Source organism: Hyla sarda, chromosome 2 (genome assembly GCF_029499605.1).
Source record: "Hyla sarda isolate aHylSar1 chromosome 2, aHylSar1.hap1, whole genome shotgun sequence".
Classification (NCBI taxonomy): Eukaryota; Metazoa; Chordata; class Amphibia; order Anura; family Hylidae; genus Hyla; species Hyla sarda.
In genome coordinates, this window is record NC_079190.1 from 57,392,965 (window position 1) to 57,414,705 (window position 21,741).

Here is a 21,741-nt window from a genome sequence, read left to right on the forward strand (position 1 = left end):
TTGGTTAAAGCCACGATAGGAGCCACAATGGTGGAAAAATGTGGAATAAATTGTCTGTAATAATTGGCGAACCCCAAAAAACGTTGGATAGCACGGAGTCCGGAGGGGCGTGGCCAATCTAAGACGGCAGAGAGTTTGTCTGGATCCATTTGTAGTCCCTGGCCAGAGACCAAGTATCCTAGGAAAGGAAGAGATTGACATTCAAACAGACATTTCTCCATTTTGGCATATAGTTGATTATCACGAAGTCTCTGAAGAACCATGCGGACATGCTGGCGGTGTTCTTCTAGGTTGGCAGAAAAAATCAGAATATCGTCCAGATACACAACAACACAGGAATATAAGAGATCACGAAAAATTTCATTAACAAAGTCTTGGAAGACGGCAGGGGCGTTGCACAGGCCAAAGGGCATGACCAGATACTCAAAGTGTCCATCTCTAGTGTTAAATGCCGTTTTCCATTCATCCCCCTCCCTGATGCGGATGAGATTATAAGCACCTCTTAAGTCCAGTTTGGTAAAGATGTGGGCACCTTGGAGGCGATCAAAGAGTTCAGAGATAAGAGGTAGAGGGTAGCGGTTCTTTACCGTGATTTTATTAAGACCGCGGTAGTCAATGCAAGGGCGTAGGGAGCCATCTTTTTTGGACACAAAGAAAAATCCAGCTCCGGCAGGAGAGGAGGATTTGCGGATAAAGCCCTTTTTTAAATTTTCCGGGATGTACTCAGACATAGCAAGAGTCTCTGGGGCGGACAGAGGATAAATTCTGCCCCGGGGTGGAGTAGTGCCCGGGAGGAGGTCAATAGGACAGTCATAAGGCCTGTGAGGAGGAAGAGTCTCAGCTTGTTTTTTGCAAAACACATCAGCAAAGTCCATATAGGCCTTAGGGAGACCGGTTACAGGGGGAACCACAGGGTCACGGCAGGGAGTACTGGGAACCGGTTTAAGGCAGTCCTTGAAACAAGAGGTACCCCAGCTCTTGATCTCCCCTGTGGACCAATCCAGGGTTGGGGAATGGTGTTGAAGCCAGGGTAGTCCAAGGAGAATTTCGGAAGTGCAATTGGGGAGGACCAAAAACTCAATTTTTTCGTGATGAGGTCCGATGCACATTAGGAGGGGCTCCGTGCGGAAACGTATGGTACAGTCCAATCTTTCATTGTTAACACAATTGATGTAGAGGGGTCTGGCGAGACTGGTCACCGGGATGTTGAACCTGTTGATGAGAGAGGCCAAAATAAAATTTCCTGCAGATCCGGAATCCAAGAAGGCCATAGTAGAGAAGGAGAAGGTAGAGGCAGATATCCGCACAGGCACAGTAAGACGTGGAGAAGCAGAGTTGACATCAAGGACTGTCTCACCTTTGTGCGGAGTCAACGTACGTCTTTCCAGGCGGGGAGGACGGATAGGACAATCCTTCAGGAAGTGTTCGGTACCGGCACAGTACAGGCAGATATTCTCCATGCGGCGTCGTGTCCTCTCTTGAGGTGTCAGGCGAGACCGGTCAACTTGCATAGCCTCCACGGCGGGAGGCACAGGAACGGATTGCAGGGGACCAGAGGAGAGAGGAGCCGAGGAGAAAAAACGCCTCGTGCGAACAAAGTCCATATCCTGGCGGAGCTCCTGACGCCTTTCGGAAAAACGCATGTCAATGCGAGTGGCTAGATGAATGAGTTCATGTAGGTTAGCAGGGATTTCTCGTGCGGCCAGAACATCTTTAATGTTGCTGGATAGGCCTTTTTTACAGGTCGCGCAGAGGGCCTCATTATTCCAGGATAATTCTGAAGCAAGAGTACGGAATTGTACGGCGTACTCGCCAACGGAAGAATTACCCTGGACCAGGTTCAGCAGGGCAGTCTCAGCAGAAGAGGCTCGGGCAGGTTCCTCAAAGACACTTCGAATTTCCGAGAAGAAGGAGTGTACAGAGGCAGTGACGGGGTCATTGCGGTCCCAGAGCGGTGTGGCCCATGACAGAGCTTTTCCAGACAGAAGGCTGACTACGAAAGCCACCTTAGACCTTTCAGTAGGAAACTGGTCCGACATCATCTCCAAGTGCAGGGAACATTGTGAAAGAAAGCCACGGCAAATTTTAGAGTCCACATCAAATTTATCCGGCAAGGATAGTCGTAGGCCTGAAGCGGCCACTCGCTGCGGAGGAGGTGCAGGAGCTGGCGGAGGAGATGATTGCTGAAGCTGTGGAAGTAGCTGCTGTAGCATCACGGTCAGTTGAGACAGCTGGTGGCCTTGTTGCGCTATCTGTTGTGACTGCTGGGTGACCACCGTGGTGAGGTCGGCGACAACTGGCAGAGGAACTTCAGCGGGATCCATGGCCGGATCTACTGTCACGATGCCGGCTGGCAGGAGGTGGATCCTCTGTGCCAGAGAGGGATTGGCGTGGACCGTGCTAGTGGACCGGTTCTAAGTCACTACTGGTGTTCACCAGAGCCCGCCGCAAAGCGGGATGGTCTTGCTGCGGCGGTAGTGACCAGGTCGTATCCACTAGCAACGGCTCAACCTCTCTGACTGCTGAAGATAGGCGCGGTACAAGGGAGTAGACAGAAGCAAGGTCGGACGTAGCAGAAGGTCGGGGCAGGCAGCAAGGATTGTAGTCAGGGGCAACGGCAGGAGGTCTGGAACACAGGCTAGGAACACACAAGGAAACGCTTTCACTGGCACAATGGCAACAAGATCCGGCGAGGGAGTGCAGGGGAAGTGAGGTATACATAGGGAGTGCACAGGTGAACACACTGATTAGAACCACTGCGCCAATCAGCGGCGCAGTGGCCCTTTAAATCGCAGAGACCCGGCGCGCGCGCGCCCTAGGGAGCGGGGCCGCGCGCGCCGGGACAGGACCGACGGAGAGCGAGTCAGGTACGGGAGCCGGGGTGCGCATCGCGAGCGGGCGCCACCCGCATCGCGAATTGCATCCCGGCTGGAGGCGGTATCGCAGCGCACCGGGTCAGTGGATCTGACCGGGGCGCTGCAGTAGCGAGAGTGTAGCGAGCGCTCCGGGGAGGAGCGGGGACCCGGAGCGCTCGGCGTAACATTCCCATCTTGTTAATTTGGTTTCTTAGCCTGCTACAGCCAAAGCGAGGTAGTTACACAATTTTTGTAACTTTTATTGACTTTATTGGGAGTTAAAGCGTACCTGTCAGATCCAACAAAAAACATTTTTTTAATATATCACTCAGTGCCTAATCCTGACCATGTACATCTATTTTTTATGTTTCTAACACCTTTATTTCTTTTTTTATTACACTTTTAATTTAGCTCACTTGTCTGAATTCTTCTCAAAGGGAGAGGGTGTGGTCTCACTGTGCAGGTCTCCGCCCCCTCCCGCAGTATGCTGTCTGCTCACATCTCCCCTAGCATTAGCAAAACTACAACTCCCAGCTTGTCCTCACTGACAGTAGCGGGACACAAGCTGACAGTGGGAGGATATTTCCTCCAGCTGTGAGCCCTGCACTCACAGCTGTCAATCAAGGAAGTGTGTCCATGACATAGGTGATGATGCATGGACACAGCAGGACTAGTATGTGTCCAAGTAGGCAGGGGGGCAGTTGTTTGACTGGCTTTTTCAGTTTGAAATACTGAAAATGTTCTAATGAAAGCAATTGCAAAACCTATTGGTTATACATGCTTTACAACATATCAAAGATTTTTGTATCTGACAGTGCCCATTTAATCAAATGGCTTAGCCCAGTAAACTATGTTTTATTTTTATGCTTTTAATTTTTGCATTACAATTTAAACACATGGAAAAGAATGGTGTACACATCAAAATGTACAATATCTACTAACTGAAATATTTCCTAAGATGTATTCCTAATACATTTTATAGTCTGTATTCTATGTGTCAAGTTTTTTTGCTATTGAAGCACCATTTTTTTTTTTTTTGCACTACCAGAGGAACACAGATGCAAAAATATTGTATTAATTACAGAAAATCTTCAATAATCTTAGGCAATTTTCTATTAAATTAGGTAAATGGCAAAAACTTTTTATTTTCTTAAACTCCAAGTTGGATTTAGATTTATTAACAGAAAATAGATCTTTGCTATTTGTCCTATTAATTCTTAAAGGGGTACTCTGCCCCTAGGCATCTTATCCCCTATCCAAAGGATAGGGGATAAGATGTCTGATTGCAGAGGACCTGCTGCTGGGAACCCCAGCGATCTCTCCTGCAGCACCCTGTGTCATCTGCTGCATGGAGCAAACTTTGCTCCTTTCCTAATGATGGGCGATACAGGGGCCGAAGTATCGTTACCTCACGGCCCCGCCCCCTCGTGGACGGGGCGTGATGTCACGAGGGGGCGGGCCATAATGTAACAATACTTCGGCCCCTGTATCGCCCATCATCAGGAGCGGAGCGAAGTTTGCTCCGTGCAGTAGATGATACAGGGTGCTGCAGGAGAGATCGCTGGGGTCCCCAGCGGCAGGACCCCCGCAATCAGACATCATATCCCCTATCCTTTGGATAGGGCATAAGATGTCTAAGGGTGGAGTACCCCTTTAACAGGGGACCTCCTCTTGCAGTGAAATATGACATAGGTTTATTTAGTCTTCACGCTCTCTACAGTTTTAGAACTGCATTGGACCTCTGAATGTTGATTAGTCTACATGACCTCTGTGCCATCTGCGACACTTATATTACAGCAAAATGTTGAAATGGGAAGCCAATGCACACGGGCCCAGGCCTCACCAAAGGCCCGAATGCAGTCAGCTAGTGATACACTCAGGCCACATCCGGTATGTCCAAGCCAAAACACATATACGCCTGGAAAATTACCTGAACATAGTCACCAGCCAACTAAGTACAGGCCATCCAAGTAATGGGCCCTGCGCATTTGTTGTTTTGTTATATTGTTATTCCTCTACTTTACTGTGAAGGGTAAAAATACAACCGACAAATATATGTTCACCAAAATAACAAGGGCTTTATTAAAGGGGTATTCCGGTGTAATGAAATATTCTGTGATTTGATGGCAAATGTGACAGTTGACTCAGCATATTGCAGTGTTTTACATAGGCTGCTTGATTGGCGTGTCACATGACCATGTCACCAGCGTGTGCTGAGTCATTACACCGGAACCACGGCTTTGTAAAATAGCTGATCGGCAGGCGGGCTAGTGTCAGCAGTATCTTGTGGATAGGCCATGAATGTCAAATGCACGCTACCGTTCACTTTGTCAACTACAGGGCATATTCCAGTGTGAAATACGTGCCAAAATACACTTGAAAAACAAGACATGCCTTATTTGTTGGACTACCAAAATAAGCTTTGTGTGACATGGTCTTTTTATATAAATTTTTTTCATATGGAGTAGATGCTGCAGGTCTTTTGTATATCTTAATTATTTGTTCATTTTTTATCCTTTTCTTCTATCTGATATCACATACAGGTTACCAGGTCAAATATGCCATTGATACATCTCAAAACTGGAGGAAAGATATTCCTCACCCTCTGGCCACCGAATCTAGGTTTAATTATCAAATCCAACCTCGTTGCCCTAAGCTGGATGATTTCACCCACAAGTATGGGTGCTACGCAAATCGTCACCTTTCAGTTAAAGGAGTTGGTAAGCATTTCTATCCTATATTAGATTCTTCCATGCTTCCCCAAATTCAAGCTCATCAAGCTGTACAGAGAACAGGGCAAAAGAAGTGGCACTCATTGAAAAGTTGCAATTTTCTATTTATTCAAGGTATAATTTTTAAATGGGGGGGGGGGGTGTACTAAGACAACAGGGGCTGTTTGGGTATGAAACGACAGTAGCTTTACACACGCGGAAGTTTTAACTGTAAATAAAAAAAAATGAAGATTGCCACTTATCAGTGAGTGCCGCTTCTGTTCTACCTTCATTGTACAGCAATTCTAACTATTGGTTAATAGAACTAGCATACACCTAAATATGTTTGTTACATTTTATGATTGCTCTTAGTCACTTTCACTTTTCTAAACTGCCTAGATCAGTGTACTAAGTGTCTAAAACATATAATAAATTTAAAGTGAATCTGTCAGGTGAGCAAGAAGGGGTTCCAGTCTGTGGCACTTGAGAAACTCAGCTCCGCCTTCTTGACACTTTGCTGAAAAATAAATACATTAATTAATTAATAAAATATTTTTTTATATGTCTGGCGAGCACGATTATCTCAAGGAAATACAGTTTGCTATGTTACCCTAACAGTTATCCAATGGTATCTGCAGCTCTTGGCAGTAAAAACTGACAGATTCCCTTTAACACACGTCACGTACATCTTTGTGGCGCGATATATAAGAAAATGACTCCTTTCCTCATTGCTTGTATCCACTGCATAATGCATAAAAGCTGTCATGTAGGTAAGAAATTATTTAGTCATAAAAACTTTATCTTAAATGGTGCCTAAAATGTATTCTTATTAAGAATAATGTAATCTATTTATGAGGGGGGAAAAAAAGGTACTCACCCTTTCCTCCATCACCTTGTCACCTCCGTCATCGCCTAAGAATAGACTGGGTGGACATAGCTGTGCCCACTTGTGCCATTCACTTACAACACTGGTCTCCAAACTGTGGACCTCCAGCTCTTGCAAAACTACAACTCCCAGCATGCCCGGACAGTCGGAGGTCCACAGTTTGTAGACTTACAATTTGCCATCTGCTTGAAGGCATTAGTAGTGTAAGGAAAGGGTCACACACAGTGCATCCGCAGCTTATTTCACACTGCGAAGGAGCTGCCGGCAGTCACAGAGCGACTGCAGAGCGAGATCCCTGCTGCGGCCGGGTAGCACTGTGTCAGCTCATGACTGCTGGTGGGAAGTCCACTGCTACGAGTTGCAAGGGTAGCATCTAAAAGCCATTAATGCTATCCTATTTAGGAAGATTGTCAGAGCTGTTCACACAAGACATAATAGGCAACGTAAAAGTCAGACTGAATAGTCGTAAAATACAAGCTCAGTAAGCTCTCAGTTGTAAGAGTCTGCAGCATGAAGTGTGATGGTATATATTTTCCATAAGGACAGCCACAGACATTAGGTGAAGTATTCCTCTCTTATGCCCAATAAATCCAGTCCACTTAACTAGAGGGCACATTGAATATAACCTCCATCTAATGGCATCTCTGCACATAATTGAAGTGAAGATCCCTCACAGAGACAGCACGTATCCTATTTAATTTCCCCTGACATTTCAGTTCCTACGGTGACATATTCTCATATCCGAAACCAAGAAAATAAGAAGCAGCTGACCACGTATCAGAGGCATTTCGGAAGGAACCTTGTTGACCTTTCGGCACTTGCACATCCATTGAGTCCTGAGGAAGTGGCGCGCTATCTGCAGAACGTTCCTAATGAAGGTAACTTGTGACTTCGTCACCTTCGTGTGTTACGATCATTTTTTTTTAGACTTTTCATTTTATATGACTTGGATTCAATTTCTTCTAAGTGCCAGAAAGAAGAGCTCTGGAGAAGCTACTGAAAGCTTTCCCCGAGGCTGGCCATCAAGATGGAGGATCGATGGAAAGTCAAAGAAAGTTAAATGGCTGCTAGGAAGAAGATGGAGCTGACAAATGCGATTTTGACGCTGACACCTACCATACATGTTCTGAACGATATTAAAAGGGGTACTCTGGGTTTATAAATCTTATCCCCTATCCAAAGGATAGGGGATAAGAAGTATGATTGCAGGGTTTCCGCCGCTGGGGACCCCCGCGATCTCGATGCAGCCCCGGAATTCTGTGCTGGGCGCTGCCTCCGAGACAATGAAGCCCGTCACGCCCCCTCCCATAGACATGAATAGAGGGGGCATGGCCGTGATGTCACATTCACAGAATGCCAGGGGCTGCACCCAGATCGCGGAGGTCCCCATACATCTTATCCCCTATCCTTTGGACAACCCCTCTAAGTAAAGTTTCCTCCAAAATTACCTGTTAAAATTTCTGTTCAGCGTTTTATTTGTTATCTGTTTCTGGGAAAGTTGAGTGTGAAAAACATGTACCATTTCCGCTCATACAACTTTTCCACAGTTCTGTGTTTCCAATCTGCCTACTTATGTAATGATATATCCCCTTTATATGTAGAATGACAACAGCACCATGCAAAATTGAATATTTAAAAAAAAAAAAAATCTGTCAGCTCTATATCATACTTCAAGGTGTACTCCGCCCCTAGACATCTTATCCCCTATGCTTGCATTGAGGGTGTGTGGCCATGACATCACGAGCAAGTTGTGACCTTGAGGTCACAAGCCTTCGCCCTGCATCGCCAGTCATCTGGCACGGAGCGAAGTTCGCTTCATGCACCGGATGTCTGGGGTGCTGCAGCCAAGATCGCAGACGTCCACAGCGGCGCGACCCCGGCGATCAGACATCTTATCCCCTATACTTTGGATAGGGGATAAGATGTTTAGGGGCGGAGTACCACTTTAAAGCTCAAGTGTCAAGGAGACCCACAGCATGCCTCCCTCCCCCACCCCTCCTTGCTTGACTTCCATCACTGAGCCCTGCATGTCAGTCAATACAGGGGTGGTGGAGGGAGAATGCATGCTTGTTGTGGCTCAGTAAATCTTTCTTAAAGGAGTATTCCAGGAAAAAACTTTTTTATATATATCAACTGGCTCCAGAAAGTTAAACAGATTTGTAAATAACTTCTATTAAAAAATCTTAATCCTTTCAGTACTTATGAGCTTCTGAAGTTAAGGTTGTTCTTTTCTAAGTGCTCTCTGATGACACCTGTCTCGGGAAACGCCCAGTTTAGAAGAGGTTTGCTATGAGGATTTGCTTCTAAACTGGGCGGTTCCCGAGACACGTGTCATCAGAGAGGACTTAGACAGAAAAGAACAACCTTAACTTCAAAAGCTCATAAGTACTGAAAGGATTAAGATTTTTTAATAGAAGTAATTTACAAATCTGTTTAACTATCTCGAGCCAGTTGATATATAAAAAAAAGTTTTTTCCTGGATAACCCCTTTAACACTTTGAGCATGATATAGAGCTGATACATTCCCTTGAACTAGGTTGCACTTTGTATAACCTTATTAAAGAATCTCATTTGCATGGTGGTGTTGCCATTCTCTATCGGTTTGGCCAGATAAAGTTGTATTGTATCAGTTGTCACCCACCTTTCCCAGGAACAGTTATAAGAAAGGAATGCCTGAATATACGATGGATATGATTTTAGTTTAGGACATGACTCATTTAGTTTTATATACAGATGGAAACATATCGTGTGCTGATTAACCCATTGTTACATTTTGAACTGGAAGTATTTGCAGCTACCTCACTGTATATGTGACTGCCCGTCTAATGTATTTTATGATCTGTCCTCACCATTGAACATTACACTTGGACACAATAATAAAAATTGCTTGCAGTGTTCGAAATGCTGTCATTTGTTTAATTTATGCAGAGTTTGTGGTACTGGCTTGTGATGTTGGCAAGATAAAATGGAATGGAAATGAAGAATTACCAAAGGATTTACATAATAATGTATCATTTGGAAAGCTACACAATTACAGAACAACGGGATTCACTGGAAATGTAGAATTATCTTGGTCCAGTTATGAGTGATGCATAGAAATGTTCCAACATTTTTTTTTTTTTTTACTTTAAATCACTTAAAATCTGAAAATTCTTGTGGGACTATGTTCATGTCAGTAACCACTCTAAAGGGTGTATTCGCACACTGCAGATTTGTTGCAGAGATTGATAAAACTGTTCCATACCACTAAATGAGGCTTGCAGAAGTCCATGCACATGGTGCAGAAACAACCTCTTTAAGAATTATAAAATAGATTTTTCATTTCTGCATTGAATATGCCATGTGTCACCATATATATATATATATATACAGTGACCCCTCGACCTACGATGGCCCCGACATATGATAATTTCAACATGTGATGGCCTCTCAGAGCAGCATCTACATACGATGCTTTTGTATGTCGGGGCCATCGCATAAACGGCTATCTGGCAACGCTGACTGCTTCAGCTGCCACTGGTTAGCTGTTTACCGTGCCCCGCGAGCTCCAGTGATGTCTCTTACCTGTCCTCGGGGCTCCGGCGCATCCTCTTCGGGACCCCCTGCATCGTTGGCGCTCTCCATCAACGTCATCACGTCGCTGCGCACGCCGTCCCGTCATCCAATAGGAGCGGCGTGCATAACAACGTGATGGCGGCGACGGAGCGCACGGATGCCGGGGAAGCAGAGGCCATGCCGGAGCGTCGGGGCCATCCCGGGGACGTGGCGACAGCGATGGAAGGCGACATCCCGGGCAGCGGTGACGGTTCGGAGCGGCGGGGACAGGTGAGTACAACTTCCTATACCAGTGGTCTTCAACCTGCGGACTTCCAGATGTTGCAAAACTACAACACCCAGCATGCCCGGACAGCCAACGGCTGTCCGGGTATGCTTGGTGTTGTAGTTTTGCAACATCTGGAGGTCCGCAGGTTGTAGACCACTGTCCTATACTTTACATTGCACGGATCCCTCAACATATGATGGTTTCAACAAACGATGGTCCGTTTGGAACGGATTACCATCATATGTTGAGGGACCACTGTATATATATATATATATATATATATATATAGATAGAGAGAGAGAGAGAGAGAGGAATTAAAGGGAATGTGTCATCAGAAAATGACCTATTGTTTTAATCAGGTTTTTATGTTAAACATACAGTATTTTCTTTATAATTTTTGATGTTTTCCATAATTTTCCATTTTATAAAATAATCCTGCTGTTTTCTTTCTGGCCACTAAGCTTAAAACAAAGCTGAGAATTTCTGTTCTGTACAGATCACCATCCAGCATTCTCCTTCTTACCATCACAAATAGGATTACAGTAAAAGATGTAGGGGAAGATTTATCAAAACCTGTCCAGAGGAAAAGTTTCCCATAGCAACCAATCAGATTGCTTCTTTAATTTTTAACAAGGCCTCTGAAAAATGAAAGAAGGGATCTGATTGGTTTCTTTGGGCAACTGGGCAACTTTTACTCTTGACAGGTTTTGAGAAATCTCCCCCATAAGGATCACACCATTCTCAATAGTGGTTTTTGAAAGAAATTAGCTCTGTTTTTCTATTCTTGAATAACACCTTTAATACACTGATGACCGGGAGGGGTCCGAGTTTATGTCCTTACAGTTTAGCTATTACAACCCATATGACACAGCTGGGGTACAGAGTGCCATGCAGGTACTGTTACCCCCATCATCCCCTACACTCACTAGGATCTTATGAGATGATGTACTTACCATCGGATCCTGCCCAGAGGCTCACACACGCTGGCTCTGAGTACAGCCCACACCCCCTGTATAAAGATCACTGCCCCGGCACACCGTATTATAATGAAGAGTCTGTCCCTCTGATGGATTCACCATAGGTCAGAGGGTTGCCTAAACTAATATCTTGGGGGGATGTGATTCTGGGAAGAAAGGATATGCAATATAGCACACATCTGATGTTACTTTGTGTACCAACTCCTCTAAATGGCTGGGATCAGAGTTATCTGTGATCCTGGCAGTTACGGCATGAGCTTGGCTGTTATCTTCTGTGCCCATGCATCACCATGACAAACACGTGTATGATTTTCTATGAACCGCACCCCTTCGCAGATGGTTTTCATGTATGTAATTTAGTAATAAGGAGGTAGAGAGAAGGTGGTCTTCTTAAAGAAGTGCTCACTGTATGCAGGCAGCTCCTAAGCTTTTTCTAGTGGTGTCTGCAGGTAGCTAGTTATATTTGATCTCTTTATGTCTTTACCAAGATATTTGGAGAAATTTATTTTTATGAATTAATTAATTAATTAGAACCAAATTTTGGTAACTGTTTAAGGTAACTTAATTACCAGTGCAATGTAAGGTCAGAACACTTTATTAAGGGCCCTTTTGGAGGGCACACAACCTGGATGGCTTCTTAGTACAAATCTGTATAGCCACTATGCCAGTGTTTCCCAACCATGGTGCCTCCAGCTGTTGCAAAACTACAACTCCCAGCATGCCCTGACAATACACTGCCATACAGGCTCTATTGAGATGCTTCTAGGAGAGAATACTTAAAGGGGTTTTCCAGGAAAAAACTTTTTTTTATATATCAACTGGCTCCAGAAAGTGAAACAGATTTGTAAATTACTTCTATTAAAAAATCTTAATCCTTTCCGTACTTATGAGCTGATGAAGTTGAGTTGTTCTTTTCTGCCTACGTGCTCTCTCATGACACATGTCTCGGGAACCGCCCAGTTTAGAAGCAAATCCCCATAGCAAACCTCTTCTACTCTGCGCAGTTCCCGAGACAAGCTTAGGTGTCAGCAGAGAGCACTGTTGCCAGACAGAAAGCAACAACTCAACTTCATCAGCTGATAATTATTGAAAGGATTAAGATTTTTTTATAGAAGTAATTTACAAATCTGTTTAACTTTCTGGAGCCAGTTGATATAAAAAAATATTTTTTTCCTGGAATACCCCTTTAACATTTGAAGTCTGATGTATAATGGTGTCTGAAAGAGAAACCCTCTGTCAAATGCATATGAAGATACGGAAAATGCCTCCTGCACCTCTGTTCCAACCATATTACAGTGACATCTATAACTGAGCTGTGAAACGGCCACATGGATGAGCCCTATGGCTTAGGGTAGTGAGGAAGACCCTCAGATCATGTGTTGTGTTCACACATTCAGGTCACATCACATTTTTTGCAGTTTTACAAAACTGCAATTTGACCGTAATATGTAAATAAATACATTGTAAACAATTCAGTTGATTTTAACTTCCTACTACTAGCTATTCCTAGTTTATATGTAAGACATCTAAAGGTAAATGTCTTATAGATTTGTGACTCACACCTGTCTTAAAGGGGTTATCCACCATGAGGTGATTTTAGTTTAGTATGTACCTGCCACAACTGGGTATTTCTTGTTGAATTATGTTCTCTAAACTACACATCCCATAGTTCCAAGGTTTGTAAGTATGAGGTCACTTTCCTCCCCCCACAAATCAGCCACCCCACCCATTGAAACACACCTGTGATCCCTTCAATGCAACTGTCTCCCGCCCAGTGGTCGCTCCATCTGATCACCTGACTTGTGAGGTCATGTCTCGACGCACTGCAACCTAGGAAATCCCGAGACATGAGTAATTTTTTATGCTGTTAAAAATAAATATTGGGGCAATAATCACAGAAGAATTGTGAGAAAACCGTCACACACAGGTACAGACACTATATTATGAATTACACTAACTTTACAGCCCCTGTAGAATAGTCATATAAAAAAAGATCCTGGAATACACCTTTAAGATAGATGGCCCCCTAGCCCCCTCTGGCCTGTTGCAGCTGCTGAAAGTGGTCTGAAGCCGAAAAAATGTTTTAGGGCAGGGTCACACATAGCGCATCCGCATAGTATTTCACACCACGGAGGCGCCGGCGGCGGTCACAAGAGCGAGCACCCTACTGCAGCTGGGTAGCTCTGTGTGTCCGCTCCTAGCGGCGGATAAACCGCTGCCCATCTGCTGCGAACAGGCATTGTATCTACAGCGGGAAAGCCACCGCTACGAGCGGAGACACAGGTCAAAACTGATGAGTTATGTGAAATAAAAAAAAATATACTATATTTCCAAGCATTTCTGAAAATGTATTGTATATATAACTGTTTATAGTTCACTTTGCCTTCTCTGTTTTGCCCTGTTGCCCTTGGTTACGGCCACTAGATTGCATCCACTTAGATGGTCACTCGTGCACAGTTTAACTGTATATTGCTCCTTAGTCTCTACTATGTATGCAAGCAGGGGGGATTGTGGGAAAGTGTGTGCTCTGTTGCCTGGAAACAGCAATGAGGAAACCAGTTCAGTGAGGAAACCAAGTGATCAGCTCTAGCAGAGGAGTACCCCTTTAAGGGCTCCTCACATGTAAAAGTTGATAGATGACATGTTAGGGGAATAGTGAAGAAATTCAACAACCACTCTTCATTTTATTCATTATCCTGGCAGAATGTCATTGAGCTAGGATAGACTCTCACCTCTTGGTGGTAGTGTGGTGGTGCGCCATCCTGCTGGAAGTACAATTCTCATCTGCATAAAATGCAAAAATGGAGAGTAAATGTTGATGTACACTAGACTAGTGACTGTGACTTCAAAAAGAATGGCCTAACTAAACCTCTAAATGACAGACCAGACCAGACATGGAGTACTGCATGGTTCCATTAGGGTCATCTCCATTCATGGTGTGTAACAATTTCAGGATGTGAACTTTCCAATGTTGTCTATAAAAATTGTGTTGTTTGGTTCATCTGCTACCTCCTGTCTCAGGTGCACATTGTTTGACGGATAATTGTGGTAGCGTGTAAACTTTTCCAACACCATATGGGAAGGAAAGGAGGTTGGAAGGGAGGGAGAAAGGAAGGAAGAAAGGTCATTACAGTGGTTAAGAGAAAACGGTCGCCCATTCACCCACACTAAACCCAATACACCAGGAAACCCAATACACCGGGTATAGTGAGGGTGAACAGGAGACCAATGTAGGGTTTCTGACTGATATACATACCTGCAGTCCCTCTGAAGTTTGGCTTCTTCCAGGGCTGAATTAAGCTCTGAAAGCGGGTCCGCCTGCTACATTTGAATATTCATCGGCGCTGGTCACATGAGCGCTTGTGCCGATTGAGCGCTCACGTGACCAGCGTCCATGAATATTAAACTCCATCCATCGGCCCGCCTCCAGCATGCAATTCAGCGATGGAAGAAGCTGAACTTCAGAGGGACCGGGCACCGGACTGAAGGTACATATATTGGTCAGAAACCCCGCATCAGTCTCCTGTTCACCCAAACTACAGTATTACCCGGTGTATCAGGTTTAGTGTGGGTTAAGGGGTGACCGTTTTCCTTTAAAGGGAACCTGCCGTAACTCATAAGTTTCTGCAACCTTCAACAACAAGTTTTAGACCCCACAATAATGTTCCTACCATGCTTCCATTTCCTATCTGGATCCTTGGACACATATGAAAGAAAGACTGAGACTTCTTCTCATTTCAAATGCATTTCTGTTTTTTTTAAATAATTGCTATTAAAACCTGGACGTGTGAATGCATCCTCAGACTCATGGAAAGATAAAGTCAAATCCTCAATGTACATTAAAGGGACAGACACATTACAACCATTTGCTATAATTGCAAAGTGAGAGTAAATTGAAGTCAACTGAGTGGCAAATCAAAGACTGTCTGAATATCTGAGCAGAAATCCTGATAAAGAAGGAATAACATTGTGAGTCCTGTCACCCTATAGATCACCTGAGTGACAAATGAAGTGTGAAGCATAGCGCTGTCTTCCTCTTTGTATCTCCAACACGATCATGCACATTGGGACTAGTTCAGAGGTTAAAGTTTAATTTGACTGTGCTACAGGGCTGTAAAGTTAGTATATAGTAGTTCATAATATAGTATATTAGTATATAGTATAATATAGTATAGTATAGTATACACCTGCGTTCCGAGTCATTACATCACTAGGTCATGAAAAGAAGCCTGTCTGATTCAATGGATGGAACAATCACTGGGTGGGTGGGGGGGGGGGAGATCATTCTACAGGGATTTTTCTTGCAACAGCTGGAGGCACTCTTGTTAGAAAACACTGGTCTTTTGTTTACAATGTAGCATGGCAGCTCAATTGTGCTTCAATATGTGGGGTGGCTGATGTGTGGGAGGAAGAAAAGTAACCTCACACAGTGGGGAAAAAAAAGTATTTAGTCAGCCACCAATTGTGCAAGTTCTCCCACTTAAAAAGATGAGAGAGGCCTGTAATTTTTATCACTATGAGAGACTATGAAATCCTTAAAATCACATTGTCTGATTTTTAAAGAATTTATTTGCAAATTATGGTGGAAAATAAGTATTTGGTCAATAACAAAAGTTCATCTCAATACTTTGTCATATACCCTTTTGTTGGCAATGACCGAGGTCAAACATTTTCTGTAAGTCTTCACAAGGTTTTCACACACTGTTGCTAGTATTTTGGCCCATTCCTTCATGCAGATCTCCTCTAGAGCAGTGATGTTTTGGGGCTGTCACTGGGCAACATAGACTTTCAACTCCCTCCAAAGGTTTTCTATGGGGCTGAGATCTGGAGACTGGCTAGGCCACTCCAGGACCTTGAAATGCTTCTTACGAAGTCACTCCTTTGTAGCCAGGGCGGTGTATTTGCGGATTATTGTCATGCTGAAAGACCCAGCCATGTTTCATCTTCAATCCCCTTGCTGATGGAAGGAGGTTTTCACTCAAAATCTCATGATACATGGCCCCATTCATTCTTTGCTTAACACAGATCAGTCGTCCTGGTCCCTTAGCAGAAAAACAGCCCCAAAGCATGATGTTTCCACCCCCATGCTTCACAGTAGGTATGGTGTTCTTTGGATGCAACTCAGCATTCTTTCTCCTCCAAACACAAGTTGAGTTTTTACCAAAAATTTCTACTTTGGTTTCATCTGACCAAATGAAATTCTCCCAATACTCTTCTGGATCATCCAAATGCTGTCTAGCAAACTTCAGATGGGCCCAGACATGTACTGGCTTAAGCAGGGGGACACGTCTGGCACTGCATGATTTGAGTCCCTGGCGGCATAATGTTTTACTAATAGTAGCCTTTGTTACTTTAGTCCCAGCTCTCTGCAGGTCATTCACTAGGTCCCCCCATGTGGTTCTGGGATTTTTGCTCACCGTTCATGTGATCAATTTGACACCACGGGGTGAGATCTCGTGTGGAGCCCCAGATCGAGTGAGATTATCAATGGTCTTGTATGTCTTCCGGTTTCTAATAATTGCTCCCACAGTTGATTTCTTCACACCAAGCCGCTTGCAGATTCAGTCTTCCCAGCCTACAATTTTGTTTCTGGTGTCCTTCGACAGCTTTTTGGTCTTGGCCATAGTGGAGTTTGGAGTATGACTGTTTGAGGCTGTGGACAGGTGTCGTTTATACTGATAACAAGTTCGAACAGGAGCCATTAATACAGGCAATGAGTGGAGGACAGAGGAGACTCTTAAAGAAGAAGTTACAGGCCTCTCTCATCTTTTTAAGTGGGAGAGCTTGCACAATTGGTGGCTGACTAAATACTTTTTTGCCCCACTGTACAAACAAGGGATCATGGGACTTGTAGTTGAACCGAGAGAACTACAACAGGATATAGCCATTTCACAAGAAGATAGCCACAGTGTTATGGTAATCTCACTACATAGCCATTTAGCCCCAAGACAAGCGCAGAGCCTTCCTAAGAATGTCCATTACTGTCCTGCAGGTAAGTACTTATGGTGGATAACCCCTTTAAGAAGGGATGTCTGTAGGCCAGAAGTCTGACCTGTTCTCTAAGCTTTAGGTGCTTATTCTACTAGTCAAAACATGAACATGAAAAAAGTAAGTAGACTAGGTTTTAATAGGTATGATACTGTGTGCGGTACATTAATTGGCAGTGTGTTTGCCACTTTTGGGGGAATTATGGCTGATATTTTTGGAGTACAGTGGCTAGCACTTTACAGTGATCCCTCAACTTACAATGGCCTCAACATACAATAGTTTCAACATACAATGGTCTTTTCTGGACCATTGTAAGTTGAAACCAGACTCAACATACAATGCTACAGACAGTCCAGTGAAACGTGTCAATAAACTGACCTATCAGAATGGGCATTCACTGGTAAAACTCCTGTATTACTGAAGCGTATGCACTGACTGGTGTCTGGTTGCGCCCCCTACAGTACAGGGAGGTATTACATGTTCTGTACTACTCTTTGGGCCAGGATTAGCTGCTCCTTTGGACACCAGGTGAGGGCGGCTCCATGTTACTTTTTAAGGACATTGCGTGTACTGTACAGGACCCCGAGATCCTGTCCTCTACATAGACCAGTGCTTCCCAAGCAGGATGCCCCCAGCTGTTGCAAAACTACAACTCCCAGCATGCCCGGACAGCCAAAGGCTGTCCGGGCATGCTGGAAGTTGTAGTTTTGCAACAGCTGGAGGCTCCATGCTTGGGAAATACTGACATAGACAGTGATTTACAGCTCCCAGCAGATCTTTCTTACTTTGCTATATCTACATTAGTTATCTACTTATTTTTCTTTCATTCTCACTTTTTCCTATTTTTGGATGACATTTTGGTGCCTTTAGAACCAATTACCAGGTCTCCATAGAGTTATGGTCTCAACATACAATGGTTTCAACATACAATGGTCGTCCCAGAACCAATTAATATTGTAACTTGAGGGACCACTTTATTTGGATGACTTTTTGACAGGTACAAAACCCGTGTAGAGGAACAGTGCTGCAGTTGCCCATGCCCATAGCAACCAATCAGCTTGCTTCTTTTATTTTTCACAGGCCTCTTTCAAAATAAAAAGAAGCTTTCTGATTGGTTGCTACAGGCAACTGCAGCACTCTTCCTCTACACAGGTTTTGATAAATCTCTCCGAATGTTCTGATGCCATGAGTAGCTGGGCACTAATATATGGTTTTCTCCATTAGGCGAGGACTTTGCATAGGGAACGTGCTGCAGTGGGCTACGGTACTTTAAGTTTATTATTCTTGGGGTCTGTAGCTTATGATTTAAAACTATATTATAAATGATTTAATAAGATATTTTAGAGTGTTGGTTGATATACAGCAGATAGAATGTTCTTCCAGATTTGCTGATTGGGATAACTAAGGAAGCTTTAATGCCTGGATTTGTTCCAGCAAAGCCAGTGCCCAATTGTTCAATTTATCACCTGTTTCAAAAGCCTCTGTCAGCCGGTATGTTGTGTACACATTGCTTTATAGTGTGCCTGGATACAGTTACCGTCTATTGCCCTAAAATGGAACTGCTGTGCAAACGCCACTTGTGCCATGCACACTAAACAATTACTCCTATTTACTATAGACTTTTACTTGTAGCCTGTGGTTAGCGGATAAGTGTTGATATGTTCACTTCCCTTGACTACCCCTTTAAAGGGGTACTCCGCCCCTAGACATCTTATCCCCTATCCAAAGGGCGGAGTACCCCTTTAAAGAGGTAGTCAAGGGAACTGAACATATCAGACACTTATCCGCTAACCACAGGCTATAAATCTCCCTACGGTGTTCGTTTAGAGTGTCGGGTGCAGTGCCAGAGGCTCGTGACGTCTCACGAGCCTCCGACCCACATCGTCAGTCATCTGGCACCGAGCGAAGTTCACTCGGATGCATCGGATGTCTGGAGTACCGCAGCCCAGATCGCGGTGGTCCCGCCGCTTTGGATAGGGGATAAGATTTCTAAGGGCGGAGTACTCCTTTAAGGTCAAACAGATACTGTTTTACCTATTATCTGTACTGTATGTCCCAGTATGACACCTTTCAATTAAGAAGCGTCAAACTACAAAAGGTTATAAAAGTTTAGCTTATAATAAGAGCTGCTAATACAGTGGTCCCTCAACATACGATGGTAATCCGTTCCAAACGGACCATCGTTTGTTGAAACCATCGTATGTTGAGGGATCCGTGCAATGTAAACCGTCACTGCTGCCCAGGATGTCGCCTTCCATCGCTGTCGCCGCGTCCCAGGGGTGTCCCCGACGCTCCGGCAAGGCCTCTGCTTCCCCGGCATCCTCGCTCTCCATCGCCGCCATCACGTCGCTACGCACGCCGCTCCTATTGGATGACGGGACTGCGTGCGCAGCGACGTGATGACGACGATGGAGAGCGCCGACGATGCAGGGGAGCCCGAAGAGGACACGCCAGAGCCCCGAGGACAGGTAAGTGATAGTCAGCGGACCACACGGGGCACCGTAAACGGCTATCCGATGGCAGCTGAAGCAGTCTGCGCTGCTGGATAGCCCTTTATGCGATGGCCCCGACATACAAAAGCATCGTATGTTGATGCTGCCCTCAACATGCGATGGCCATGGTATGTTGAAATGATCGTATGTCGGGGCCATCGTAGGTCGGGGGGGGGGGGTCACTGTATATTTCCCATATACAGTACAGTATTGGTTCAGGTCAGTTTTTGTATTAGATATATGTAAGATAAATAATAAGAATAATTATTATTATTCTTATTAATAATAATATTACAAAAATAATAAAATAATACTTATTTCTATACCAACATATTCTGCAGCACAATACAGCAGGTACATATATGGATAATCACAGAATGCATAGTAGGAAACTAATGCACGATTCAGACAAGAGGAGTAAAGGCTCACAAGAGCTTATAATCTATCATAGGGCAGAAGTTTTTCTGGACATTCAGTCAGTTACCACATTGAAGAATACTTTTCTCAGCTTCTACCTATCCTTTTAGATAATACTGCTCAGTTTTGCTGCTGCCAGTCGTTCAGCTCCCTTCTGTACTACCACAGAGGAAATAAAACATTATTCAGTGTCCATTGCAATCAATGTGATGTCCATATAATGCACTGGCATAATGAGTCCTCCAGAGTGGAGAATGCTCTTTACATTAACACCTAATATTATCTTATGCTAAATACAAAGGACTAATTCCTAATATGGTATCTAAAGACAAGTTTTCTTAATTAAGTTCTACATACACATTAGAGAAAGTTGGTGGAATGTTTTCAGATGGACCAGAAGTTCATGGGGTTGTCAAGACTCACACACCCAATTTTAAAGCATGAAAATCTAGAAAAAAAAGATTCTGAACCTTCAACCTGCGGGCCTGCACAACATACAAGTTTCAACATACAATGGTCTTTTCTGCACAACTCCCAGCAACGGCTGTCCGGGCATGCCAGGAGTTGTAGTTTTGCAACCTTTTAGAGCTCCGCACGTTGAAGACCACTGGTATAGGAGGTTATACTCACGTGTCCTCGCCACTCTGGACTCGTCACTGCTCATCACCGCTGCCCTGGATGTTGCCCTCCATCGCTTACGCCGCGTCCCGAGGTGTCCCCGTCGCTCCAGAATGTCTCTGCTGCCGGGTATCCTCGCTCTCAGTCGCCGCCATCACGTCGCTACGCACGCCGCTCCTATTGGATGATGGGACGGCGTGCGCGACGACGTCATGACGCCGAAGGAAAGCGCCGACCATGCGGGGGATCCCTTCACGGAGCAGACACCGAGGAGGCAGGTGTCCCTCCCGGTGTCCTGTAAGCTGTTCGGGACGCCACGATTTCACCGCGGCGGTCCCGAACAGCCCAACTGAGCAGCGGGGTTAGTGTCACTTTCACTTCAGACGCGGCGGTCAGCTTTGATCGCCGCGTCTGAAGGGTTAATACAGGGCATCACCGCAATTGGTGATGTCCTGTTTTTGCCGCGGGTTGATGGCCGCAGGGACCGCCGCGATAGGATAGGTTTTAATGTGTATTTGCCGTATAAGACGCACCAACTTTTCCCCCGCGTCTTATACGGTGAAAAATACGGTAAGCTGCCACCAGAGCCGACAGTCAAAGGTTTACCCTCCTTCTCCCTATTTAGAATCCATGAATGTTCGGCCATCTCAAACATTCCTGTGTACGGGGAGTTGAGAAGAGATAGCCGACAGCTATTGAAGGTGTATGGGCACCGTTACAAAACCATTCAATTAGATTATAACAATGGATTGCACTGAACCACACACTGAACTGTAGATAATGTACTATATCTTTGTAGACAGTTTATTACTAGTTTATGCATTTAATATATACAGAGAAGGTAAAATATATAAATGTCAAATAAAGTAAAATAAATCACAACACACATTGACCTTCAAAGTAACTGTTGGCCGATCTGGCATTGGCTTATCCTTCACTGTCCAAAAGGATCAGACAGTAAAAAACCGACAACC

General features: G+C 44.5%; 2 protein-coding genes and 1 long non-coding RNA gene across 5 annotated transcripts in view; 2 read left to right on the forward strand and 1 right to left on the reverse strand.

Annotated features, from left to right (window-relative positions):
- Positions 1-8,556, forward strand: part of TEX26 (testis expressed 26) — a 50,763-nt gene extending 42,207 nt beyond the window's left edge. Inside the window, exons 6-8 of the mRNA XM_056561866.1 lie at positions 5,399-5,575; positions 7,169-7,330; positions 7,420-8,556. Coding sequence (XP_056417841.1) covers positions 5,399-5,575; positions 7,169-7,330; positions 7,420-7,523 — 443 coding nt within the window. The 3' untranslated portion in view covers positions 7,524-8,556. The remainder of the gene's footprint in view (positions 1-5,398; positions 5,576-7,168; positions 7,331-7,419) is intronic.
- LOC130358522 (uncharacterized) overlaps positions 1-11,365 on the reverse strand; it is a 256,402-nt gene extending 245,037 nt beyond the window's left edge. For both annotated transcript variants that reach the window (XR_008889551.1, XR_008889550.1), the window contains exon 1: positions 11,229-11,365. This is a non-coding gene — a long non-coding RNA (uncharacterized LOC130358522). The remainder of the gene's footprint in view (positions 1-11,228) is intronic.
- Positions 11,366-11,482: 117 nt separating this feature from the next.
- LOC130358518 (WD repeat-containing protein 49-like) overlaps positions 11,483-21,741 on the forward strand; it is a 148,293-nt gene continuing 138,034 nt past the window's right edge. Inside the window, exon 1 of one of the 2 annotated variants that reach the window (XM_056561861.1) lies at positions 11,483-11,599. In XM_056561861.1, the coding sequence (XP_056417836.1) occupies positions 11,568-11,599 (32 nt within the window). In that variant the 5' untranslated portion in view covers positions 11,483-11,567. Of the gene's footprint in view, positions 11,600-11,639; positions 11,702-21,741 lie in introns of those variants that run through there. The other variant, XM_056561863.1, reaches the window with a different exon arrangement.